Raw genomic sequence first — 26,868 nt, 5'->3', positions numbered from 1 at the left:
TTGTTTGAAAAATTAAAATTAACGTACCAATTATTAAATCTTGTTTTTCTTTCTTTTTCTTTTCTAATTTGAATGAATGTTTTTTGAAACTAAAGCAAACATTGCAAAGAATTTTTTAGGAGCTGACGAGTTTATTGATCGATTAGTGTCTGAAGCTTTTACAAACTTAGAAAACTATCTTCAAAAACAAGCATCAATTACGTATGGCTAAATTAATTTTGTTATCTAGAAATTCATTTTTATCGCTTTATTTGATGGGTTATAAATAAAAATTTCAAACAGAACAAAATCTTCAAACACTTCAACACAAGAGCTGAATTCCCAGCAAAGAGAGGAAGAGAAAAGAAAGCGTACATCTTCACTTATTTTGCTGGAAGAATGCTCAAAACGATCACCTGCGCAGTTTGCAAAGTATTTGGAGAAGACAATAAACATCATGAAGGTTTTGGCAAATCAGTTGTTTCTTAGAAATATTAGCGTGATTCCATTTTCATTTATTTTTTAAAATGAATAATTGTGTAATTTTTCTTATTTTATCGCATTTTTTAAAATTTCAACAACATCAACTCATCCAACAACAATATCTTCTTATTTATTTTTCATCCTCTTCCATTTTCCAACTTAAACTTCTTCCTCTTCATTTCATTTCATCTCCACCTCTTCAGAGCATACTTCTCTCTGAAGACTTTTCTCTTCACTCAGAAGCCGCACACTGCTTCGGAGAGTGCATTGGGCAGCTTGAGCGGCGCAACCACCATCTCTTTCGTGACGAGTTCGAGAAATGCCTGAATGAACTGGAGATGATACAGAAGTCGTCCACAAAGCAGATTGCGAAGAGCCACGGGCTGCTGTTGGAGGTGGCAGAGATGCTTACACTCAACACGATAGACACCTATCTACTGCAGCAGAGAGTGGCAGCTATTGTGTGTCTTCTTCTTTATTCGCTCATTTAGAATATCACATTACATATATCTATCAATATGCTTATCTTTCAATATATTTATCTTTTCAGATTGTGTCATATGCCAAGTCAAGCACCGACAATCTTGTTCGACAGGCGACAATAGCAGTCCTCCCTCCATTTGTCAAGACCAACCCATCCAGCGTGGCCAAAGTGATGCCCCACTGCAGCAACACCGTCGTCGCCTGCTGCGAATCTGACCCAGAGACGCAGAAACTGTCCTTCCCCATCGCCGCCCGCCTCATCAAGAACCTCACCACCCAGCGGGCAAGACTACCCCCTTCAGACACATCACTCAACTTGCCTATTGAGTCACTGAAGAAAGGGCTGACTGATGTGATGGCCAAGACGATCAAGACACTGAAGCATCCTTCCGTCATCGTGTGTGTGCTTGACTGTCTGTGTGAGATGCTCCTCTGCCTGCGCACTCAGATGCAGCTGTCTGAATCATTCCTCGAGTCCATCTTCCGCCTCCCTTTCTCCCCCGCCTTCTGCCGCACCCTCAGCGTCATCTGCGATGTGTTCCCTCATCTCCTCTCCTCCTTCCAGACACGGCTGCTCATCACGGAATACGAAATCCTCGTCCCAACATCTGCCTCACAGAAGAAGAAAGCCCTCGCCACTCCCCTCGTCTCCCGTATATCTGTCCCTTCGTCTGTCTCTTTCCCTGTCACTCGTCTCGGCTCCTCTGCTCGTGCGCCTGTCACTTCGTTTGCTTCTTCTTCTTCTGCATCTTCTTCTTCCTCCTCTTCCTCCTCTTCCTCTTCCTCTTCTCCAGTTGTCCACATCCCTTCAAACTGCAGCAGGGACACTGAGCTCTGCATTGCCTGTGTCATCCACAACTCCCCTCCAATGGCCCTGTGTCACACAGGATTCAAAGTGGAGAACTTGAATGATGTCAGATGCCATGTCTTGACTGCCAGTCAGCGCTTCATCAAAGCTGATCAGCCACCTCCTGCCATCCAAGTCTCTACGCCCAGCACATTCGCATCCCTCATCACGTCTTCCTCTTCTTCCTCTTCCTCTGCCTCATCATCATCTTCTTCTTCCTCTGGTTCTGCATCGAGCATGCTTATCTCTCCATCTGCTGTCCTCCAATCCCAGCCGCCTGCCCTGATGAACGATGAGGCGTCTTCCAAGCAGATCTGCGAGGCCTTCCAAATTCTGTCTGAATTCGACTTCTCTCACCACTACCTTGCCCACTACCTGCGCGATGTTGTCTGCCCTTATCTCTCCCACCACTCACGCGACGTCCGTTTGAAATGCGCTGAAGCCTGCTGCAAGCTGGTTGTGACACGCGGGCAGCACCCCCCAGTGGACGGGCAGTATTGGTCGATTGTATGTGAGATCCTCCGCAAGCTGCTCATCGTGATGGCCACAGACCCCGACGAAGACGTGCGCCTCACCCTCATCCAGTCATTCACGTTTCAGTACGATTTTTACTTGGCTCTCTCGTCCAACCTCACCTCGTTCATCTTCCCTCTCCTCAACGACGAGAACTCAGACATCCGTCTGCAGTGCATCTCCCTCCTCTCCCGCCTAAGTGCAAAGAACCCAGCGATGATCAAGGCGCGCTTCCACAACCTGTTTGAAGAGAATCTGCTGGCCTTCGAGTTCCACAACGGGCGGGAGAACAAGCGCATGCTGGCTGCAGGGATCATCCACCTCATCCGCAACTGCCCCGACACAGCTGTCATCCACATCAACGCCATCCTCGCCTCCTTCCTCCCTCCCATCTACTCCCGCTGGCCAGAGCTCATACGCATCTCCCTCGACATCGTGGGTGAGCTCGCACGCATCTCCGGCATCCTCATCGACGAGCACTTTGCTGCCCTCGCCCCGCCCATCATCGCCTGCCTCACCCCGTCTGCTGCTCAGATGCAGCCGTATGTCGTTGAGTCTGCGCTGAGGGCGTTTGGGCTTCTGGTGCAGACAGCTGGGTGTGTGGTCACCCCTTACCGCACATTCGACACACTGTTGGAGTCAATCATCTCCCTCCTCCATTCCTCTTCTCTACCTGTGTTCAGAGAGACCCTCCGCCTTTTGGGCATTGTTGGCGCCATCTCCCCACTCCATGCAGCAGAAGTGCTCCATCCGCAGCAGACAGAGTTTGAGATCCATCGTGTCTTGTCTGACATTCCTGGGCAGAACAACAACAACAACGCTGCCACCCAGCAGCAGAATCAACAGCAGAATCAACAACAGCAACAGACACAGCAGCCACCACAACAGCAGAGACCCGCCCCACCCACAACAGCCATGCTCCTTCTCAGACCGAAAAAGGGGGATGTGACACGGCCTGTGCTATCATTGTTATTGCAGGAGATTGAAGAGCAGCTGCAGCAAGGGAGCACAGACCATGTGGGAAAGCTGCTTCACACAGTTGCTCTGATCATCAACTCTCATCCAGGCACTTTTGCAGTCTTCTTGTCGCAGGCACTTTCTTTGCTCTTCCGCATCGCCGACAATGCCGAGTGTGCAGGTGTCTACCACCACGTCCTCCGCATCCTCACATTCTTCGTGAAGCACCTCAAACTGGAGATGAGGGAGCACATCGGACACATCCTCAACCTCATCCAGCGCCTGTGGCACACGCACTTCATCTTCATCGCCCCGCTCGTCGAGCAGCTCCTCTCTGTCTATCAGGACATGCGCATGACAATGCCTGCCCTTGTTCCCCTCCTCCTCTCCAACATCCAAAAGAGAGGGTACCTTCACGAGACGCTCTACTTACTCGAAATCCTCTCCAACTACCTCGACGAATACGTCCCTCATCTCATCCCTGCCATCATCGGCATCATCGACGACATCACTCTGCCTTTCACTTCTCGTCTGGCTGCGCTGTATTCCCTGTCCATCTTCGGCCACCGCCTCCCCATCCACTCCTTCTCCACACACATCCTCCGCTCTATCCTCCGCCTCCTCCCTTTCAACACCCTCGCCCCTCCTTCTCTTTCTGCTTCTTCTTCTGCTGCTTCCTCTTCATCTTCATCTTCGCAAGGCCTTCCTCGTTCTGCTTCACCAGCCACACTTCTCCAGCATCTCTCCATCTCTTCCTCTTCCTCCTCTCCTTCTTCTCAGTCTTCCTCTTCTGCCTCTGCCCCAACCCCTGCTCATCCTTCATACACCTCATCCAACACTGCTGCTGCACCTGTTGCTCCCTTCACTTCTCCTTCTTCCTCTTCTTCTTCCTCTTCCTCCTCCTCTTCTTCCTCCAATGCCTCCACCCGCTCCTCACGTCATGGCCACAGCAGACAGATCACCCTGCAGAATGTGGCTGAACAGATCGACCATCTGACCAACCTCTCCTTCAACATCCCTCCTGGAGCCCCCCTCTCCCACTGCCTCACCCAGTTCGCTCTCCCTCCCGTCCACCCCTTCGCCTTCGCTTTGAAGGCATTTCGCATCTTCGCTGAAGACGAGTATTTCCCCCCTCGCCCTGTTCATCGCCCAGAAGATGACACTGAATTCCTCTTCTGCCCACGCCTCCCGCCAAGCGCTGCCTCTGCCTCTGCCTCTTCTTCTGCCTCGTCTTCTCCTTCTCTTTCTTCTGTTACTTCTTCCTCTTCCTCTTCTTCCTCATCATCAGCTTCATCATCATCAGCAGCAGCAGAGAATCCAAACACTCCATACACCTTTGGCACATCTATGATCAACATGCCCTCATCTGCCTCTTTCTCAGGCAGCAGCCTCATCTCCAGCCACTCCTCCTCCTCCTCTGCCACCCCCACTCCTCCTTCCTACGCCTCCTTCGTCTCTGCCACTTCCTACCAGTCCCAATTCGCCCGCCCTCTTTCTCCCCCTCAAATCATCGTCCAGACGTCTGTCTCTGCCAGCGGTGCCTCTTCTGCTGCTGACACCAGCTGTGCCTACAGCTACCGCGACCTGTTTGTCATTGAGCATGTCATCCAAATCCTGTATGCTCTGGCCATTCAAGGCGGGCTGGCCACAGGGGGTGTGCAGACAATGGCGTCTTCTGTGTATTCACAGAGCGACACGTTTGCTGATCTCTTCCGCCATTCGCTTGTGATGGTGGGGAAGGACAATACAGAATTCATCGCCATCTTCAAGCAGCGGCTGAACGCGAGTGTGACTGAAGAGAACGAGCGGATGAAGATTCTGCCGCCATTCTTCTCAGAGACAGAGAAAGAGAAGCCTTCTGCTCTCCTCCAGCCGATCATAACTGCCCTCGATATGGACGAGACGATGACTGCTGAAGATCTTCAAGAGTGGTACCGCACCCTCACCAGACGCTTGCTCCAGTTCTCGCCTCACACCGCCCTCTCCACCTGCGCCCCTATCAGCATCGAAATCCCATCCATCCCTCTTTCCCTCTTCTGCCACGCCTTTGCTGCCTTTTGGGACGACCTGAAGCCGCCGGGGCAGAGCGAGGTGATTGAAAAGATACACAAAATGCTCAGCAAGAGGAACCTTCCGATTGACTTGGCAAACTCTTTTCTTGGTTTGTTTTATTATATTTGACTTATTAATATTTCTTTTATTTAATTATTTAATTATTTATTGTTATTTTCTTTTTCATTCATAACAGCCCTTGATGAGTTCATGGAGCGCAGAGAGACGAGCTTCGATTTGAGTATGGCTCTTCTGGCGCGTGTGGCTGAGTGCTGCCACTCGCTCCCACGTGCCCTTCGCTATTGGGAGCTCCTCCTCATCAAGAACGTCAGGCAGAGCAGAGACATGCTCTACCCTTGCTGGCATTCTATGATCTGCACACGCGTCGGCGACCACTCAAACCCCCGCCGCCTGTTCATCGATGCCCCACCTGTTCCTCAGTCAGCTTTTATCTCTTCTGCCTCTGCCCGCTCCATCTACTCCTCTCCTCTCTCCACTTCTTCTGGCTTCCCATCGCCAGGGCATTCCATCCTAAGCACCAACATCACCACAGATACACCCAGCATTCCAGATTTAGTAGACTCTCTGCTCTCTCTGAGTGGACAGCTGCACGAGGACGATGCTGCGAGAGGGGTGGTGTCACTGGGGCAGGCGCTCTTTGGCATCCAGATCGACTCCTCCAAGCTGGAAATCCTGAAGGACTGGGGAGAGGCCATCAGGCAGTATGAAGAGGCACTCACAGGAAATGGACCGAAGAGGGTGAGCGATGTGATGGGGCTGGTGAGGTCGCATGTGGAGCTGGGCAACTCGAAGAAAGCACTGGAGATTGCATTGAAGTACATCAAAGACGTGGATGGTGAAGAACGAAAGAAGCTGGCGACACTCGGGGCGCAGGCAGCACTGCATCTGCATCAGTTTGAGGAGATGGGGGTGTTTGTGGAAGAGATGGACAAGTTCTCGTCTGACCACTCGTTCTTCTCGGCTGTCCTGGCAGTGCGCAATGGGCAGGCTGAAGAGGCACACAACTTCATCAAAGAAGCACGCAGCGCCCTCCGCGCAGATCCTGCAGCCACAGCGTCTGCTGCCTATGACAGGATCTACCCAACCACATTCCGCGCACAGGAGCTGGTGGAGCTGGAGGAGATTCTGCTGTGCAAGTCGAACATCGAAGTGAAGGAGCGGATGACAACGATGTGGCGCACCAGACTCGAAGCAACCAAGTTCGACAGCCTCGCCTGGCGGGACTCACTCGCCATTCGCTCGCTTGTGGTGTCTCCTTCAGATGATCTGCGGTCGTGGCTGAAGTATTCATCGTACTGCAGAAAGGACGGGCACGTGGCGATGGCATGGAATGTGCTCAACCAGCTGATGAGTGGAGAGATATGTGGGAACTCGACAGAGACTGGGGAAAGGAGGACGCTGAAACAGGGGCAGCTGAAGGAGCTGAAATATGCAGAGATCAGACATCTCTTAGCGAATGGGCAGGAAGAAGATGCAAAGGAGATTCTTTCAATGTACACGACAAACGAGCGGACGACGATCAATGCGAAGATGTGGCTTCGGAGAGGAATGCAGCTGCAGCCGAGCAAAGCTCTGGAGGACATCAAAGACGCAGCAGTGTGCTACATCCACGCCAGAGACTGTGCACCTACATGGCACAAGTCGTGGCACAAGCTGGCGATGGCGACGAACGAGCTGGTCAAGAGACAGAAGCGCGACGAGTTCACGCCGTTTCTGGAGGAGATTCTGATGCTCTTCCGCCGGCTGCCATTTGTGATGAGCACATTCACCAACTTTGAGGAAGAGCTCGAGAAACGCGTGTCAGAGGCAGTCAACTACCATGCAAACAGGGCACTCCGTGGACTCAACAGAGGAATGAACAGTGCAAGTGCAAGTAGTAGCAACAACATCGGCAGCGGTGTGGGTGGCAATGGAGGCGATTCTGATTGGTGCTGCTGTCCTCGTCTGAACGCGATTGGCAATCCAAATGCGGCCATTCCACTGGCAGATGCATATACGAAGAATCAGGTGCTGAAGGACTCTGTCGACTGGCTGAAGCTGCTGTACAGAACAGTCGAGGCATTCACCCGTGCCATCGTCCACAACACAAAGAGCACTCTGCAGGACACGCTGAGGCTGCTGAACTTGCTGTCCACGTACCACAAGCTGTTTGTGATTGACTCGCTGAAGCCGTCCTTCGACGAGATGACGAAGGCGCACCAGGACATTTGGGTGGCTGTCATTCCGCAGATCATCGCCCAGCTCGATCTGGACATTCCAGTGAGAGGACAGCTGCACGAGCTGCTCGTCGGCATCTCACGCACACACCCAGATGTGATCCTGTTTCCTCTGCTTGTCGCGTCGAAGTCGGAGAACGGGCTGCGGAAGGACATTGCGAACCATGTGCTGCAGAAGATGGTGGACAGATCGAAGGGGATTGTGTATGATGCGAAGCTTGTTGGGCACGAGCTGATCAGAGTGGCTGTGACGATGGAGGAGCTGTGGTGCTATGCGCTCGACGAGATCAGCGGGAAGTACTACACACAGAGAGACATCGACGGTGCCTTCAACGACATCACCCATCTGTACTCGCTTCTCTCAGACTCCAAAAAGGACCACAAAAAGGCGATGCAGAACTTGGCGCAGCTGAAGGAAAGGCTGGGCATGCTGGTGGGAGAGATCCTCCTCAAGTACATTCCAGAAGAGCAGATTCCGAAGGAGCTCGAAATGATACCATCTCCACAGCAGACAGGAGCTGCTGCAATGGCTGGCCAGCAGTCGCAGTCGGCATCTGCCTCATCCTCTGCTTATCAGCAGTCTTCCTCTGCTTCTGCCTCATCATCGTCTTCTTCCTCTGCGTCTGCTTCTTCCTCTTCTGCTTACCCGCTCACTAACACTGACTTGGTCACTGCTGCTCCCACCCAGCCATCAACTGCTGGCTTTCTCGATGCCTTCCACCCTTCTTCTGTTCTGTCTGGTGGAAGGAAGCTGAGTCTGGCTCAGCTCAGCCGAAGCGACTTGGAAGAGATCATTGTGCAGTTTGCATACGACCTCAACACCATTCCTGAGATGAACTTTATGACTAACTTTGAGGCGAAGCTTATCGACGCTAAACAATACGTGATGGTTTGGCATTAATTGCTTCCTTTTTTTGAGATGGATTTTTCTTTCATTTTATTTATTTATTTATTTATTTTATTTGATTCAATTTCTTCAAATTATGATTTATCCAGAAATATGATGCAACGAAAGAGATTGTGAACTTTGAGGCAGCATGGGACCGATACAAGACGATCTGGTATGAGATGCTGCGCTTCACGAAGTTCCAGACCATCGAGTTGTCTCTGCACTCGCCCATTCTGAATGTGAAGGACAGCTTCCACATCGCCGTCCCTGGCACCACCTCGGGCGATGCGCGGCTGAGCGACAAGACGCGTGTGAATGTGGCTGCCTTTGAGAAGACGCTGACTGTGTTCTCGTCGAAGCAGAGGCCGCGCCTGCTGACGATGAGGGGATCAGACGGGAGCCACTTCCAGTTCCTGCTGAAGGGAAGAGAGGATCTGAGGATGGACGAGCGGGTGATGCAGCTGTTTGGGCTGATCAACACGATCTTCCAGACAGAGATGATGGAAGGGCTGGTCATCAGGAAGTATCCGGTGGTGCCTCTCTCTTCGAACTCGGGGCTGATTGGCATGCTCAACAGCCACGACACAATGCATGCACTGATCAGGCAGTACAGAGCAGACAGAGGAATAAAGACAGACTTGGAGGTGTGGAAGATATGGAGATTGAAATTATTGGAGAAAGAAAGAAAGAAAGAAAGAAAGAAAGAAAATTATTGATTTTTTTATTCCAATAATGTATTGTTTCTGAAAATACTTTTTTTATTTATTTCTACCTTTTTTGTCAATTTTTCATTCAAACGTATTTTTTGTTATTCTTTTGCAGCATTTAATGATAGCCGAAGAGATCTGCCCACCTGCACAGCATCAGGATCCAAAGAGAACAGCCTACGAACTGCTGACAAAAATGGAAAAACTCGATGTTCTGAACTGGGTTTCAGCAAACACTCCAGGAAGAGATCTCTACGACATCCTGTGGTTGGACAGCGATGTATGTACAATTGATTGTTATTTTCATTATTTCTTTGTAAATTTCTTATTCTTCTTTATTTTAATACATTGAAATATCTCTGTTTTGCTTTATTCCTTTTTTTATCAATCATTTTTATCTCATCTCTTTCTTTGCTTCAACTCTATCTATCAAATTATCTTCCAACAGACAACCGATGCCTGGTTTGAGCGGCGGCGTTCATTCACCCAGACGAATGCCGCGATGAGCATTGTGGGGCATGTGCTGGGGCTGGGAGACAGACACCCGAGCAATCTGATGCTCGAGCGGAAGACAGCGCGGGTGGTGCACATCGACTTCGGCGACTGCTTCGAAGTGGCCAAGGACAGAGAGAGGTTTGCCGAGTGTGTTCCGTTCCGTCTGACGCGCATGATGATCAACGCAATGGACATCGGCGCCATCCGCGGGGCCTTCAGACGCAGCTGCGAGCGGATCATGTCTGTGCTGCGGGTGAACAAAGGGTCCATCATGGCAATGCTGGAGGCCTTTGTGCTCGACCCGCTCGCCAACTGGTTCACTCTGGATACAGACAAAACACACGCCCCTGCCACACCCGCTGCGTCGCGCGTAGACAACCCGCTGTCGTTCAGCCAGCAGGACACAGGCGCCGACGGCAGAACGGTCGGCAGGCCAAACACAAGAGCTCAGATGTTTCCTGCAGAGGCTAATCGAGAAAAGACAAAAGGGAAAGCGAACATTGCCATTGCGCGTGTTGAAGACAAGCTGAAAGGAAAGGAGTTTGGCGGAGAAACGATACCGCCAGCTTTGCAAGTCCATTTTCTTATTGAGGAAGCGACCAATCCTGAGAATCTGTGCCAGCTCTTCCTGGGTTGGTGTCCAATTTGGTGAGTGCTTTGCGCTGTTTGCGTTGTGTCATGTCATCCTCCATCTCACTTCTGTGTATATTTTTGCATTTCTCATTAATTTCCTGCAAAACCTCTCTCTTTCTCTTTCTCTCGTTCTCCCTCTCTTTCGCTTTTCGGAAGCATTTCACCTTTTTCGTATTTGTGTATACTGATTCAAAAAATTTGAGGACTTTGCTTTTTTATTCTTTCTTTTCTTTTATTTTCTTTTCTTTCTCAAAAGGCACTAATTTTTTTATGAGTTAAAAATAGCAGTAAACTTGTCACAGAAATTAAGTTGAAAAAAACTGGATCTCTTGTTTCAATAAAATTTCAATTTTTGAACAGAAAAATTGCTCTTTCAAATTCATAATCACTAAAAAGAGAAAAAGTGAAATGTTAGTTTTGAATTTTACAAATCAATGTACATATTTTTTGATGTTGATGGGGAAAATTAATTTTCCAAATTCCTCATCAATCAAATGCAGATCTTTAACGAAAACTGAACATGTTTCACAAAAACTTAACAATACACATAAAACAATCTGTAAAAATTTTACATATAAAAACTCTAACTCAAAATGAAAAAATTATTTTAACAAAATAAAACAAAGTTAAACGTCAAAAATAAGCAATAAAAACCCAAAAAAGCGTTTGAACATCAATTTTAAAATTCCCCAAAAGAAAGAAAGAAATGCGACTCGTTCTCATCCATATGGAAAAAAATCTATCATTCACAACGTCTAATAATCATCGTCCTTTTTGAGTGCTCCTGATCCAACATCCACAACAATCAAAGTACTGTGATTGCAATTATGATATTTGCTGTTAACTTCTTCATCATTTTCAGAAAATGCTCGCTTAAGTTGAAGTTTCTCCATTTCAATTGCAGCTTCACGGCTCAATTTTTCATCTTCTTCCTTTTTCTTTCTTTCTTCCTCCTCTTTGTCAATCTTTTCTTCAGCCTCTCTTTCTTTTCTTGTCATAAGCCATCTCCATTCCTTTCTTCTCCTCCAATTCTTAACTCTTTTTTCCACACACAACCTTACACATTCTTTCAAATCACAATAAAACTCATTCGAGGATAAATCTCTTTCCGTTCCTAAAGAATTCATACAGAAAGGGCAGCACATGCAAATTAACATGATAACAGAGATAATAATAATTAGCGATCCAACAATAATAAGTGCTAGCCCGCTTTAAAATGATAAATCATTTCCCAAGATCGCTAATCCTGCAATCCATATGACAATTCCAATAATTAGCACAGCCACAAGGCAACTCATTAAGCAAACATCACTGATACGAAACATTTTGTTGCAATCAACTCTCTTCTTCTCTTTTTCCCAAATTCGTTTGTATTCTGCTGCAACAGCCTTTTGGTCCTCATTCAAGCATTTGTCGTTTCGAAATGTGTCGTTTTTGATTGAATTCCTTGCAACTTCACGCTGAGCGGCTGTTGAACTTGAAAATGGTGGCTTTTCTTTTTCCAGATCTTTTATTGCTATTTCACCTTTCATCAGCTGAGAAAAGAATTGCGGAGAAGGAACGCCTTCTTCGTCAATGATTGGAGCAATAAAGCTTAATTCCCATTTATTCTTCGGAGCTGCATCTCCTAAGTTAATGGGAGGTTCGCAACTAACTTCGTTTGCAACTGGCACTGAACTGTTAACTCCCTCGAGATTCGGTGGAGCAGCAGGATATGCGCAAATGTTGTTAGAAGTGGGTAAGCTTGGCAATGGAACAAGATTTGTCGATTGAGCCTGAACTTCCGATACAGCCTTCCAAAAATCCGCTTTTTCCAAAACGCCAAGAGATTCTGAAAATCTTTCCATCTCCGTTGATATTGGTAAATTTGGCGAGCTGTTCAAAAACAAACAGAGGCATTTTCTTCTTTGCTCTTCTGACAACCCCATCGCAAACTCTTTGATTTGTTGCGGGACTATCAAATCATTCATGACGAAATTTTCTTTCTCCATAAATAATGATAAATATGAATTAAACAATCTTTTATTTTTTCTGTACCCATAACCTTTCGTGATTTCCATTTTCATTATTTGTACAATCCCAATAGGTGGACATAACCCATTATTAAATATGGAAAATTCAAATAAAAAATCAGAAATATCCAAATTGAGCCAAACCTTCAACGATGAAGAAAAAACCGTTGATTTTCTTGTTGAAAGGAATTTGGTTAAGAAGCAAATTTACTGCAGCAAATGCAAAAAGATGATAGGATTCAAAAAAGAAGTAGATGAAAGATTTCGCTACCGTTGCCAGCACCAATCAGTCAGCTTAAGAAAAAATACAATATTTGAAAATATTCGAATAAAAATGCATCAATTTATGAAGTTGTCACTATATTTTTGGATAAATATTACAGCAAAACAGGCAACTTTACTTACAAATCTATCCAAAAACACGGTTTGCCATATTTATTCTCTTTTTAGGAGCGCTGTGTCTCGGGAAATGCATATTATGAAGAGAAGGATTGGTGGAGTCAATAGAATAGTGCAAATAGATGAGATGCTATTATTTCGCAGAAAATATAAAAAAGGAAGAAAAAAACCTCAACAGTGGGTTTTCGGTGGCATTGACTTACCTCAAACAGGAAAAGGAAAAAGCATTATGTTTATGGAAATGGTTCCAGATAGAAAAAAGCACACTTTGCATTCTTCAGTGAGAAGAAACATTGAATTGGGTTCTATAATCAACAGTGACAGCTGGCGTGCCTACAATGGAATGGAAAATCTTGGTTACACACATAGAATGGTCAATCACAAAAAAACATTTATTAATAAAGATACAAACACTCACACTAACCGTATAGAAGGTCTCTGGTCCTTGTTTCGTAAAAGTTTACCACCACATGGAGTTAGACATTCTGTGATTCAATCCTACATGGATTCTTTCGCTTACAAAAGGCAAGAAGAAAGCACTTATTACACGTTTTTGGATTCCTTGGCCGTCAATAATATTTATAAACAAATGGAAGTTTTAAATTTTAATTTTTAAGTCAATTAACTTTTTTTTCTTTTTTCAGATGAAATAAAAAATATCGATGATTCAGAATGCTGCAGGTTAAAGCACATAACTCACTAAGTTATTGTTTTCTATTCATTAATTTTTCAAGCCATTCAGTGTTATTCTTTACTAATTTTTTTATGAACAAACAATAAAAAAATATTTTTGTCTATAATTTTATTTTCTAAGTACAGCACCCACCAGCACTTTTCATTTTTAACATATGGGGCAAAATATTTCTCTTCAGGCATTTTCATTGAAAAATTATGCATTTTCGATTAACTTTTTGAGAACAAAAAACACAATGAAAATGAGCCCATTTTTTGAAATTCGTGAAATGACACAATGATTTTTGTTTTGATTTCAACGACGCCTGTGTGCAGATTTGAAAATCAAATTAATTTTGAAATCAAAGAAAGTGAAATAAAGTTATGAGTGAAGCATTTTTTCAATGCTTTGTGCAAAAAAAGCTTGAAAGTCCGTATTTTCCCCCATATCTTCAACAAATAAACATGATTTTTATATTTGTATTTATTTCTTTTTTCTTTTTTCAAATAAATAATTATGGGTTATGTCCGCCAATTGGGATTGTACCTCATTATTGATAAATATAATGCGTTGAAGTTTTTCATATTGTTAATTTCAATGAGATTGATATGCATTTTTTATATGTGAATAGGTTCAAAATAATGAATGTGTATGAATAATAATTCACTATGGGAATTTATTTTAATCTTTGTGAATTCTGTTCCACTTAATTAAAACTTACATTTTCTCAACAAAAAAATCTTCACAAATATTTTTTGAAATGAAATGAAAGACAAATAATGATATGACTGAAGAAAAAAGTCGCCACCCAGTGATTTTTTTTTCACAAACGCTCAAAATATGAACACATGTTGCAAACGTCAAAAAATGAATAATGTGTCATAAATCCGGGACATGAAATCAATCCGAAACAACACTTTAAAATAAACTTCAATTTTGCATTTCGCTCATTTATTTGTATTAAATAAATGAGCGAAATGCAAAATTGAAGTTTATTTTAAAGTGTTGTTTCGGATTGATTTCATGTCCCGGATTTATGACACAATAAATGTTTTTATTAGCAAAGAAATATTATTAATGTGAAAATTTTTTTGAAAAGTTCCTTTGTTTATTTTTCAAATTTAATAAAAATTTCATATTTCGATCAAATTTCTGTTTCCACTCGTCAAATTTCGCAATCATGAAAACAGAACCTAAGCAATGATATTATTTCAATTACAGCAAAGTTTTATTAGTGGGAACAGAAATTTGATCGGAATATGATGTTTTTTATTAGATCGAAAATACAATAAAACGAACTTATCAATAAAATTTTGACATATAACAGCAACATATCGTCATAATTTTCTCTAAATCCATCGAAAAATTGATTTTCCAAAATTATCAATTCAAATTATTTTTCTAACCAATAAAAAAGAAAACAGAATGTTCATTGGTGGCAAAATCAGCTATCTATATGGTTTTCAAACCCTCTTTGCATTTCACTTAATTTGGCTCGTTTATTTTTTCTCACAAATATTATACTCGATCAATTACACCAAAAATAATTCAAAGTCGAAAAACTTTCAATCGAAATCGAAATTTTCATCATGAAAAATAAATGTTTTATAAAGGTTATTCAAGTGATGAAAATTATTATTCGTTTATTAAAGAAAAAATTATCACAATATTTGTGAAAATGTTTTCTGCGAATTTTGATTGTTTCAAGCCAAAAATAAACACAAAAATAAACACGAAACGAAACACTAAATATTTGTTTCATTTTATTAGAAATGGGGGAAAACACTAATTTTCAAGTTTTTTTTTCACAAGGCATTAAAGAATTGCTTCACTCATAACTTTATTTCACTTTCTTAAATTTTGAAATAAATTTGATTTTAATATCTGCAAACATGCATCGTTGAAAACAAAACATAAAGTGTGGCGACATTTCACGAATGTCAAATAAAGAACCCATTTTTATTGTGTTTTGTGTTCTGATAAAGTCAATGAAAAGTGCATTATTTTTAAGTGAAAATGCCTGAAAGGAAATATTTCACACCAAATGAGTATTTTATTTTATAAAACACGAAACAAGAGACGTTAAACTGTTTTCATCATTTTCTAAAAAAGTTGGTTTATTAGAAACAAAATATTTCTTTAGCAAATCTTCTGAAAAGCCATGAACAAACAATAGAAATGAGATAAAATGTGTTTAAATTCCTCTCATATTTTGATTTTGCAATTGGACAAAAGGAAGCACAAAAATATTTCGGAAAAGAGATGAAAAATCATTAAAATGACAAATACCATTCATATTTCTTCAATAAAAATGTTATTTTGACTTTTATTGATAATTGCCAACTTTTTGAAAATTTGAAGTTTTTCGAACTTTCGACTTTGTTTGAAAGTTTTTCGACTTTGAACAATTTTTGGTGTTTTACTCAGACAGAAAATATGGAATATGCATTTGAAAAATATGTTCTTGTTTTTGAAAAGCCATATTTGTAATTCTTTTTGAAAAGTCGTTAATGTTTAATTTTCAAATAAATGAAATTTTTTATATATTACTCAAAATTTTGTTTTCATACACCAAACATCATTAATATGGAACTGATTACTTAACAATGCTATTTCACACATTCTAAAGAAGATTCGAAAGTGGAAACGAAAATTTGAGCAAAATATGTAATTTTTGATTAATTTGCAAATTAAACATTTGCGACTTTTCAAACAGAATTACTCATATTATTTCAGGTTTTTACTGTGAAATCATCTCCAGTTTCAAGACGTTGGATTCAATAAAAGTTTTTTGTCATTTGTGTGAGAATAATAATTTCAGATAATAATATTTAAAAGCAGTTTCTTTAACCAATGAAAAAGACAAAGAATTAACTTCATTTTTTCTTTTTGGAATCATCACTTTTCTTAACATAATAATTTGGCATTTATGGAAAATATCGAAGTCCTTAAAACTTATTTTTTTTCTGTTATGACACGAACATAAGTGAGTTTGAACATTCTTTACGTTATTTTAAAAATGCCTGATAATGCCGATTATGTTTTCCGTTTTTTTTTACTAAATCGAATGAAATAATCACATTTTGGGTTTGATCAAATCAAATATTAAAAAAAAAACATAGCATTCCGAACATGAAAAGGATCAGTTTTTTGAACTTTTGAAAACATGCACCAGAGGAAAAAAGAACTGAGAGTTGTGTCGGTGATTCGGACGTTTATAAAGAAATAATGGAGAATAATGTGAAATAGAAAAAGATGAAATAATTATTATTATCAAGAAAAGATTTCTCATTCAATAAGAATTCATTTTAAAAGAAAATAGATTTTTGATAATATAAAGAAGTCAAACAGAAGTGAAGATAAATATTTCACTTGCTATTGATAAAAACCATAACCATAAATTGAAATTTTTAATGGATTTTTATTTTTCAATTTTTTTCTAATCACCAATTTCCTATTCGTTTTATATGAAAATAAAGAAATAACGTGTATATTCAATTAGTTGAAAAACATTTTATAAAGAATTTTCACTTCGAAAAAATTAAATCATGCAAAAGATTTTAATAGTAATCATTAAAAATATTCGAAACGAACAGTTAAAAAAATATATGAAATTGAGCGATTTCCAGTTTAACATCCCTTTTATTTATTTATTTTTTCAATTTTGAATGCGTTGAAACAACAACAACAACAACAACTTGAAAAAAAAAAAATATTATTATTATTATTATTATTATTATTTCAAAAAAAAGTTTGAATTCAACACCGTGTTAAAAAGAAAACGAGATATGAATTATAAATACAATAATTTGGTGAAGGCTTTCAAAAAAACTTATTTTGAAGATGCCAAACAACTGAATTAACAAAATTTTCAAAATGTTACAGTTATCTTCATTTTTCAGAAATTTTTGTTTGATTTCATTTTGTAAAATATAAATGTGTTAGCGTCACATAAAGAAATTGAAAAGCTTAGAAATGTGCAATTTGCATAATTTGTTTTTTATCACATATTATTCAAAAAATTTTGATCAAATTGGTTTTTTAAATACTCATTTTATTTATACATGCAAAGTCTCATTGTTCTATTAATTTATAGATCGCCTATTCTAATATTTCTATTATTAAACAAATCAGTCTCTGAAAATTATTATAATTCAATTTTCAGGATACACAATACACAACTTTTTCCAAAATCTTTAAATGATAATGAATCGACTAATTCGAAAACTTACCAGAATTTCATAAACAAGATTGCATGTGCAAATAAAAACACCATTGATAACTTTGAACCTAATTACATCCGACAAACATATGTCCAAACAACAATTTTGATGAAAAATTGTTCTTTGCAATTTGATAATGTCATTATGGAGCATAAACTTAACTTTACCTTTTCATTGGCAAATAATTCAAACCTATCTTGCTCAAACACATTCTGCCAGTATAGTTCTTCAATTTCAAGTGTTTTTATTTCGTCTGAAAGTTGTATCATTCTTTACAACTTTACAGTTGTTGATCGTGGCAAAACACAAGAATTGAGAAGTTTGTTAAAAATGTGTTCAATTGAAGACAATGTTGAATTGCATAACTCTATTTTTGAAAATTGCGTTTTGCATTCGTGGTGCGATTTTCTAAGATGTGGTCGAGGTCAATATGAGCAAATTAATGAATGTTATTTCTTTAATATGACGAAAATTTCAAATCCAAATGATTGTGATCATGAAAAACGTGACAACATTTTTCAAAGCTCATTATCCAATAGCGTGTGCGATGCATGCATCAATTCACTTGAAGGAGGCATCATTTCTGGAACAGAAAAGTCAAGAGCTTTCACATGCTCAAACACAACGTTTTCTGAAAGTGAAAGAATAAACAATCCCAACAAAGAAGTGCACAATGATTCAACAGAATCACTCACATTTCTTAATGAAGAATGGATTGATTGCAGCGCACCTTGTGGTGGAGCACTATATGTTCATGATAATTCAATAACAACTCTCGAAGTATTCAATTCATCATTCACTAAATGCAATGCAACTTTGACACTTGGAGGTGGAATATTTGCAAAAAATATTTCAGAATGCACAATTAAGCATTGCATCTTCAATAACTGTTCCTGCTTTGCTTCAACTTCTGATGGAGGTGGCGGAGGCGGACTTTCAATCATTGGTATTAAAACACAATCATTAACAATTAACTGTCAATTTCAAAATGGATACTCAACTCACAATGGAGGAGGAATGGGTATATGGAAAAGCAACGCAACAAAAACAAAAGAATGCATCCTGGGCTGTTCATTTTTCAATTGTACAGGAGAAAATGATAAATCTAATTCAGACGGAGGAGGTTTCCTGCATTGGAGTCAAATAGATAGAATTGTCATTTCAAATTGTCTTTTTCAAAAATGTTTCTGCTCTTATAGAGGTGGAGGTGTTGCTTTGCAAAGTTTAACTGAATATTCAGGCTCAATTATCGTGTTTTGCTTTTTTCACAACAACAAAGCAGCACATGGAGATGATATAAGTGATATTGGATCATTTGGAGCTTCTCAAGTCAGTTACAGTTACTCTACAAATATTGACGGAATTCGATATTATAATAATGAAGATAAAAGCGATTGGCTACAAAATAATGGAGGAAGAATTAGATACGTTGAATCCGCTCTGCGTAATTCAAACGCATCTGATACATTCACTTGCGGAGTGAACGAGACAAAACCTTGTGCTTCAGTGAGTCATGCCCTTACACAATTGATTCCAGGATATGTTAAAGAAATTGAAATATTGCCTGGAAATATCATTGAAAGACAATGCATAAATATTGATGATTCTATTGTTGACATAATTGGTAAGAATAAGTCTAATCCGATAATTAAAGTATCATTTGACATTCCCGGAACTTGTTTATTTAAAGTTGGTAATGGAGAATTAAGTCTCAGTGAAATAGGGATATTGTTCGATACATCACAATTTATGAATGCGCAATGAAGGCTCTTCGAAATATCTGGGAGTGGTAGACAATATCTCGCAAATATCAACGTTTCGATAGGTAATCAACACGCAAATGAATTATATCTTCAAAAATCTCCAATTCATATTTGTGGTGGAGCATTTGAGATGCTCGATGCTAATTGGAGAAACACAATTGGATTGAAGCCACTTTTTGAAGTGGAGGGAAAAAATACTGTTTCTTTAAGCTTCAGAAATACAAATTTCAACGAAATAGAAAGACTTGAATCTGGCGCAACTTTGTTTGATTCAAACTCACTTTATCTTTCTGTTGAAATGATAAACTGCGAATTAACATGCTGTGGGTGTATAGAATCGTTAAAAGGAGGTGGAATGATGCTAAATGTTGGAAATGGGAGATCAATCACAATGAATGGAGGGAGTGTTCATAACTGCTTTTGCTCAGATTCAGTCGGCTGCGGTGGAGGCATATACTTAAAATTAAATGATGCTGAGTACACATTTCTTATCGATAATATTGATTTCTCTGAAAACATGGCAAAATGGGGCTTAGATATCTTTGTGGTTTCTCCTGACTTGAATGCAACTGTTCTGAAGCATCAAATCAGTGCTCTGAGTGAATCAATTGAGAACGTTGACAAAATCAGAGGTTTTGACAACAATGAAGAAATACCCATTCCATTATGCATCTATTTGATTGAAATGTCTTCAGAAGTTTTTGTAAGTGAAGAAAATTCTTTTGATCAAAAAATGTGCGGATTCTCATTCTTTATGTGCAGAACGCTGGAGTATTCACTGACTCGCCAAGAAACTGAAAAGCATATTGTTGTTGATGGAATGATTCAATTATTATGCACTTTTGAATTTGATGAATTCAAACATGTGATCAAAGGGAAAAGAGATACAAGTGGCTTTAATGTTTCAGACAGCGAAAACTTAAGTTCATCATCCTCGCTTATAAACGCAAAGAGTGAAACTTCGTTGAATAATATCACTGTATCACTTTCTCCATCAATAGGTTCGTGCTCTTCGTTCATTGAATCCTCAAAATCTCTTATTCTTGAAACTATCAACCTTTTGATGAAACACCAAGAACAGTCACTCTCTTTCACTGTCTTCCATATCTCTGGTGGAAGTTTCAAAGCGTCTTATATCAAAACAATTGCGCCAATAAAGCTTAAAGGAAAATCTTTGATTTCTTTGGACGGTCCATCAACAAAGGGTTATTTATCATCAATGTCTCTCACTGTTGCATCTTCTGGTAATGTGTGCTGTCTGATAAGCAGTTCTAAAAGTTCTGAATTTTCACTTTGTGAATCCGTTCTGATATCTTCAAACGAATGTGAATCTCGATGCATATCAATATTGAATGTTGAGCATGCAAAATTGACTAACAATTCAATAACAGGCTATGACATCTATGGAAAAAATGGTGGAGCAATTAGTTGCGTTGCAGAAAATGGGTGCTCATTGGAAATTGATGGAGGAGTTATTTCGAATTGTGTGTGCCACGGAGGCAACGGAGGTTGCTTGAGTGCAAAGATGGCTGCTGATTCATCAATAATAATTGGCAACAAAAGTCAAATTGAACATATAAATACAAATGATAATTCTTTATTTTTGCAAAGATGTTCTTCGACGAAAGAAGATAACGATGGAGGGCTTGGAGGAGGATTCTATTTTGTTGTTGATTCAAATGAATGCAATTTATTCTTGAATCACATCAAATTCTCGTCTTGTTCAGCGGAAAAAGGGAACAACATGTTTATTGTTGCCGAATACTTTAAATCAATAATTAACACTTCCACATTTGCATTTAGTTGCTCACTTTCAGATTTTGAAAGTTTGAACGGATATGAAACATCAACAACAAATGAAACAATGCAAATACCATTAGTAGTTTATCTTTGGTATAACTTCACACCTCCTGCATATGTCAGTGGAAGAGGGTCTGACTTTAGCGGATGCGGATATTTTGAATATCCATGCTCATCAATTTCAAAGGCAGCTCTATTTCGATTTGATGAAACAAAACGCAACATATCCATAATGCCGGGATTTGTTTTAAACGAAGAATTAATTCTTGATTCATTGGAATGGAGCATCGTAACATGCGAATCACATCAAAATTGCCTTGTTTCTTGTAAAGATTGCAATATTTCTGAGGGAATGATAAAAACATCGGTATCTGCAACAATCAGTGAAGTTTTGTTTTCTATACCCAATACACTTGGAATCTTGGAATGCTTTATTATATGCAAAAGCAATAATCTCATTTAAGCCATTGCCATGCTTATTCAACTGATGGTTCAATAGCCTATTCGTTTGCATCCGTTGTTGGAGGAGAACTAAAAATTACTGACTTCTCGATTAAGAATATTATGCAGGAGAAATGGTCACTTCTGACTTTGAACAGTTCTCTTCAAATAGGCTCAATTGAAATTCACAATAGTAATTTCTCCGATCACATCGTTAATGAAGGATGCATTATTGATTTTTGTGAAGGTGCATTGATTAACATCACTGAATCTTCATTTTCCAATATTTCTCGTTCAGTTGGGTCTGGAGTGTGTATAAGCAAAAAAAGAAACTGCAACACAAACACAATTACAATTGTTGAAAATTGTATTTTCAATAATTGCTCTGTATGTGAAAATGAAAGTGGAGGCGGTGCGCTCTTTTTTGAAATGAATGATCAAGCCTATGCAAGAATAACTGATTCAACTTTTGAATCGTGCCAAGCTCCAAATGATCCTCCTTCCAAGGGTTTTGGAGGAGGAATGTTTCTGAAGCTCTATTCTGAAGATACTTGCTTTGTTATTTCTCAACCGATATTTACTCAAGCATCCCCGAATAAAGACTCAAACGGAAGAGATATATTTGTTGATTCAGTGAATTTAGTAAAAACTATAACAAATACTTCTCTTCCGTTTGTAAGAGAGAATATTTCGCTAATTTCTGTGGATTCGATGGAAGGATTCGATGCAGAAGACAAATATAATTCTATTCCTTTGGTGTATTTTTGGAGGACAACTGGAAAAATTTTGCATATATCAAACAAAGGGGCAGATACGATAGTTTGCGGTCTTCAGGAATATCCTTGCAAAACCTTGGAATATTCCTTAAAACAAGTCGAAGGTGAAAATAAAAGAGATATATGTATCAGTGGAAATCTCACAATCAAAAAGAAAATTATCATCAGTGGAGCAACAATTCGGTCATCAATTGAAAAACCTTCTGTCATTCAATTTGATGGATTGATCGAAGGTGAAATGAATTCAATATTTGTTTCAACGCAAAACAGCAATTTTGAAAACATTTGTTTTGAATTGGTTCCATTTCCTTCAAATACCATTGATAATGCCATACAGTCAAAGACTCAAAGCAGTTGCATAAGTTTGATTAATTGTGTTTTTTTCATGAAAATTGAAGATTTGACTCCACTGTCATATTGCTTAATATCTGTTGAAGGAGGAACTTTAAGACTGAAGTTATTAACGGTCAGTAATGTATTTTCAGAACAAGAGATTTTTCAGATATATGAAGAAACATAAATGGAACTTCGCAACTGCACTTTTCAAAATATATCAAGTGAAAAAAGTTGCATCTCACTAATAAGCTTTCAACAAAAAATGAGAAACGCAGAAAACATTCCGAGTAATGTTCTGATTGAATGTTGCACATTTGAAGGAATTAATCAATCGACTAATGATCAATCTGCAATTTTGTTTTCCCTTGAAGCAACAAAAGATTCCAATATTTTTATTCACAATTCAACCTTTTCAAATTGCAGAGCAGTCAATTCAGTTAAAGGAGGGGCCTTTTCGCTTTCTCTCAGAGAAAATGGAAATATCGTTAGTAAAAACTCCGAATTCAGTCATTGCTATGCTGCAATATCAGGAAGAGGTGGCGCAATTTTCATTGAATGCAGATCGTCACAGCCGCAACTGGCAAACATTGAACTTTCCAACATCACATTTTCTTCAAACAAAGCTTTTCGCGGAAAACATATTTTTGTTTAATGTTCCGATATTACAACACAGATCAGCGAATCTCAGTTTCTGATAGACTTCGAAAAGATTTATAACATGGAAAATGCATTTTGGGGATGCGCTGAATTTGATTTTTCGGATGAAAGAATACTATTTCCACAATTTCTTGTTTATCGAAATGAAATCATATTTGTCTCACTATCACTGGACAACAATTCCAACTCAAATCAGTGCGGAGAGATATCCGCTCCATGCAGTTCTTTGGATGTTGGATTGCGTCATATTATTCCATCGCAGTTTTCTCACTTACTGATTTCGGAAAAAACTAGTCTTTGCATTGAAAGTGATGCAAGTGATGTTTGTATCAAGTCAATTGATAGCTCTGAGAATTCAGAAATACACGTTGTTGGATCCATCTCGAAAACTAGAGATTCAATTCTGACATTAACAGGCAAAGTTCAAGTTGAGCGTTGTTCACTGGTTTTTCATTCAAATATTTCTTCGAACCATTCATCGTTTTTATGTCAAGAGAGAGGATTCTTGAAACTTGAAGAAATTTCTTTTTTCATCGAATCAGAAGATGGTTTTTCCATGTTGTTGTTGAATTTTTCTCTTTTTCATTCAAAATGTGGTACAATACAAATTAGAAATTCTACAATAGCGTCAATGACAATGCAGTCAATCATGCTCCTTTTTGAAAACGAAGTTTCACTTTCCATTGAAGGCCTTCATGTTTATGGCATTTCATCAAATGAATCGATTGTGAAACTTACTGGCAACTTGCCAAATATTTCGATTCAAGAGTTATTGATAGAAAATTCATTGATTGATTGTTCCTGTTTTGAAACAGTGCAATCACCACAAAGAGACACATTGAACGATATTTCAAACTCTTTCATTCTAGTACTAACGTCATTTTGCAATATTACCTGCTTTTCAGAAAAAAGCTCAGTTCTAAGTGTCGATTTCAAATCTTCCTTGTATAAATTACTTGTACTTCATAATTGCTCGTTTTTGAGCTGTGACAACATCATTGGAAAAGGAGGTTGCATTTCAATGAATGGCTGCAAAAATGTTTCGATCGAATCCTGCCAATTTCAAGGCGAAACAAATTTTTCAGATCGAACTCTTTTTGATATAACATGCGAAATATGTGACTGGAATGGATCAATGATTGAAATGGAGAAGAGCCATGTGGAGATGAAGGAAACAACAATTCGAAATAGAAAAAGAGGAGGATTGAGCATGAGGGGAGGCAGTTTAAAGATTGAAGATGGAAAATTCGATAACAACAACCCATCGATTGAGGGATATCCATCTGTTCGAAGAAATGTGAAGTGCTCGGATTCTGCGCAATTGAATGTTGTGAGTGTGAAGGGCGGAGATGGAATAAAAGATAACGCATCGCTGTGGATTCTGAATGAAGGGTGCGAACTGGAAGGAATTGCGAAAGAGCGAGCTTCTCCGTTCTTCATCCCAACACTTCGAAATGTTGAAGTGGTAAATGCTGGAAACAGCCTGAGGCTCATTTTCAAGGGAACGCTTTTGCTTCCATGCAACCTGTCATTCCGCGTGATATCGCTGACAAACAATGTGGAAGTTATCGACCATTATGTGTTTGAAGATTCTGAATTTGTGGATGAGAGCGAGGTGGATGGCAAAGTGCCCTTGTCTGTTGTTGCAGATGCACCCCCTGAAACAGAAGTTTCAGTGTCGATACTGTTTGGAAACAAGGAAGCCTCCTCATCAACACAATCATTTATTCTGAAGAACAGGAGTGAAAGTCAGTCAAGTGGAAATGAAAGGATTGTTGAAGGGGGAAAAGAAGGGAAATCGTATTGGTTGTTAATTGTGATTATCATGGGTATCATATTACTAATTGTTCTTATTGTATCTATTATATTTGTTGTTCGGTGGAGGAAAGTGAAGAACGAAGCAGAAGATTTGAGAGAGATTGTGAATGACAACATTAGAAAAGATCCAAAGGCATTTGAAATGGTGACGATGGAGATGTCGCCAGAGGAGCAGTGGAGGAGAGCTGAGAGGGAAGCAGAGAAGAAAAATGAAGAGAGGATAAAGAAGAGGGTATATGACACGAATATGCAACATTCAGAATCATCAGAGCATCTTCTATCTGAGAGTGGATCCACTGAATATATTCTTGGAAAGGATTCAGACAAGGTCCCTGAATGGGCATTGGAGAAAGATGAAGAAGAAGAGATAAGAAAGAGAACACCATCACCATCCATTTCATCCACTTCAACAACTGACTCGGATTCAACATTTGTTCGATCGGAGAGTCTGTGCCCAACAACTTCATCAATGTCGAATCTGGTGGATGCGATGGCCTGTTCATCTCCTCATGAGAAGCTGATTGTGGATCTGAGAGATTCACTGTTCATGCTGCTTCATGGAAGAAATGAGAAGAAGGAGATGGAAATTGGTTTATTAAAGGAGAGAGAAATAACTGCTGCTCAAATCCTGTTCTGGGTTGCTAATCTCGCACTCCACTCGATTGAAGATGAGGAAGATGAACTTCCCTCCTTGTCAAACTTGAGTCCCCATATTGTGCTATTCTCCGAGCACATGGTCATCTGCATTGTAATGCATTCAGACATTTTATCAGATGATAGTTCAGATTCATCGTTGATCTCTTCATCAACTGTTGTAACATCTGCAAGTGATGATGATGATGATGATAGTGACTCTCTGCCTTCTTCGGCTTTTGAGGATGATGATTATTACAAAATAGAATGTTTGAGGTGGAAGGCACCAGAGTTGCAGATGAACAGGAACATGGGAGCAACTGAGAAATCTGTGGCATTTTCAATTGGGATGATGCTTTTGGAGTGTTTGACACTTGATATACCATTTGGGGAGCATGAGGCAGAAGTGGCAGGACAGAAGATTGTGAATGGCGAAAGGCCAGACACAAAAAAGACAGAGGAATCGTCTTTTGGAGAAATAGTCAAGATGTGTCTCGTGCAGCCATCTGCGAGCAGGCCATGCTTGGGAGATCTGAAAAGAGAGTTCATCCAGCACTTCCCTGCAAGTGCAGTTGTACTCACCATGTCTGATGCTCTTTTCACCTGCAATGCTGAGAGCTGTGACAAAAAAGGCAGCAAAGTTGTCAATAGAAATATCAGCAAAAGCAGAAATAGAAGCAGTGAATCAGATGTCAACATTGGCAGCGTGTGAAGTCGTTGAGGAACGAATGGAGCTGTGCAAAATAGTTAGCAATGACAAAATAGAATATGGCTGTTATCCCCAATAAAAAGATATGCGTTTTTGATTTGTTGAAGCCTATTTCATCTCTTTTCTGTTTTTGTTTTGGTATTGCTTTATTTTTGTGTTTTTCTGCCAAATCCATCATCGATATTTTTCTCTCTGAAAATGAGAGTGCTTCCTAATCAGGGAGCATCAAGAATTAAGATGTTGGTTCATGATTCATATTAGAGTCATTTTCTAATTATTTTTCAATTCTATAAAAATCAAGCCAATAAATTCAGGAATAGTCAGAGATGAAGATGTGTTTGTAGTCAGCATTG

General features: G+C 39.8%; 4 protein-coding genes across 4 annotated transcripts; 2 read left to right on the top strand and 2 right to left on the bottom strand.

Annotated features, from left to right (window-relative positions):
• Positions 1–436: 436 nt before the first annotated feature.
• Positions 437–10,493, top strand: MONOS_12697 (Mechanistic Target of Rapamycin A (MTOR A); the record flags this gene model as incomplete). Its single annotated transcript, XM_067865337.1, has 7 exons — positions 437–442; positions 666–923; positions 1,013–5,423; positions 5,511–8,440; positions 8,548–9,084; positions 9,263–9,427; positions 9,596–10,493. The coding sequence occupies 7 exons, from the start codon at positions 437–439 to the stop codon at positions 10,292–10,294; spliced, it is 9,006 nt and encodes a 3,001-aa protein (XP_067724001.1). The 3' UTR covers positions 10,295–10,493.
• A 537-nt stretch (positions 10,494–11,030) lies between these two features.
• Positions 11,031–11,273, bottom strand: MONOS_12698 (uncharacterized protein; the record flags this gene model as incomplete). The annotated part of the gene is made up of 1 exon (XM_067865338.1): positions 11,031–11,273. One exon carries the CDS (start codon positions 11,271–11,273, stop codon positions 11,031–11,033), a length of 243 nt encoding a protein of 80 aa, XP_067724000.1.
• A 213-nt stretch (positions 11,274–11,486) lies between these two features.
• On the bottom strand, positions 11,487–12,122 carry MONOS_12699 (uncharacterized protein; the record flags this gene model as incomplete). The annotated part of the gene is made up of 1 exon (XM_067865339.1): positions 11,487–12,122. One exon carries the CDS (start codon positions 12,120–12,122, stop codon positions 11,487–11,489), a length of 636 nt encoding a protein of 211 aa, XP_067723999.1.
• Positions 12,123–24,490: 12,368 nt separating this feature from the next.
• MONOS_13765 (uncharacterized protein) lies at positions 24,491–26,518 on the top strand (the record flags this gene model as incomplete). Its single annotated transcript, XM_067866499.1, has 1 exon — positions 24,491–26,518. The coding sequence occupies one exon, from the start codon at positions 24,491–24,493 to the stop codon at positions 26,516–26,518; it is 2,028 nt and encodes a 675-aa protein (XP_067723998.1).
• Positions 26,519–26,868: the final 350 nt, after the last annotated feature.

Source organism: Monocercomonoides exilis (assembly GCF_001643675.1).
Source record: "Monocercomonoides exilis strain PA203 chromosome Unknown scaffold35-1074681, whole genome shotgun sequence".
In the NCBI taxonomy this organism is placed as follows: domain Eukaryota; phylum Preaxostyla; order Oxymonadida; family Polymastigidae; genus Monocercomonoides; species Monocercomonoides exilis.
The sequence above is the reverse complement of the archived record's forward strand: the minus strand, read 5'-3'. Positions and strand labels throughout refer to the sequence as shown.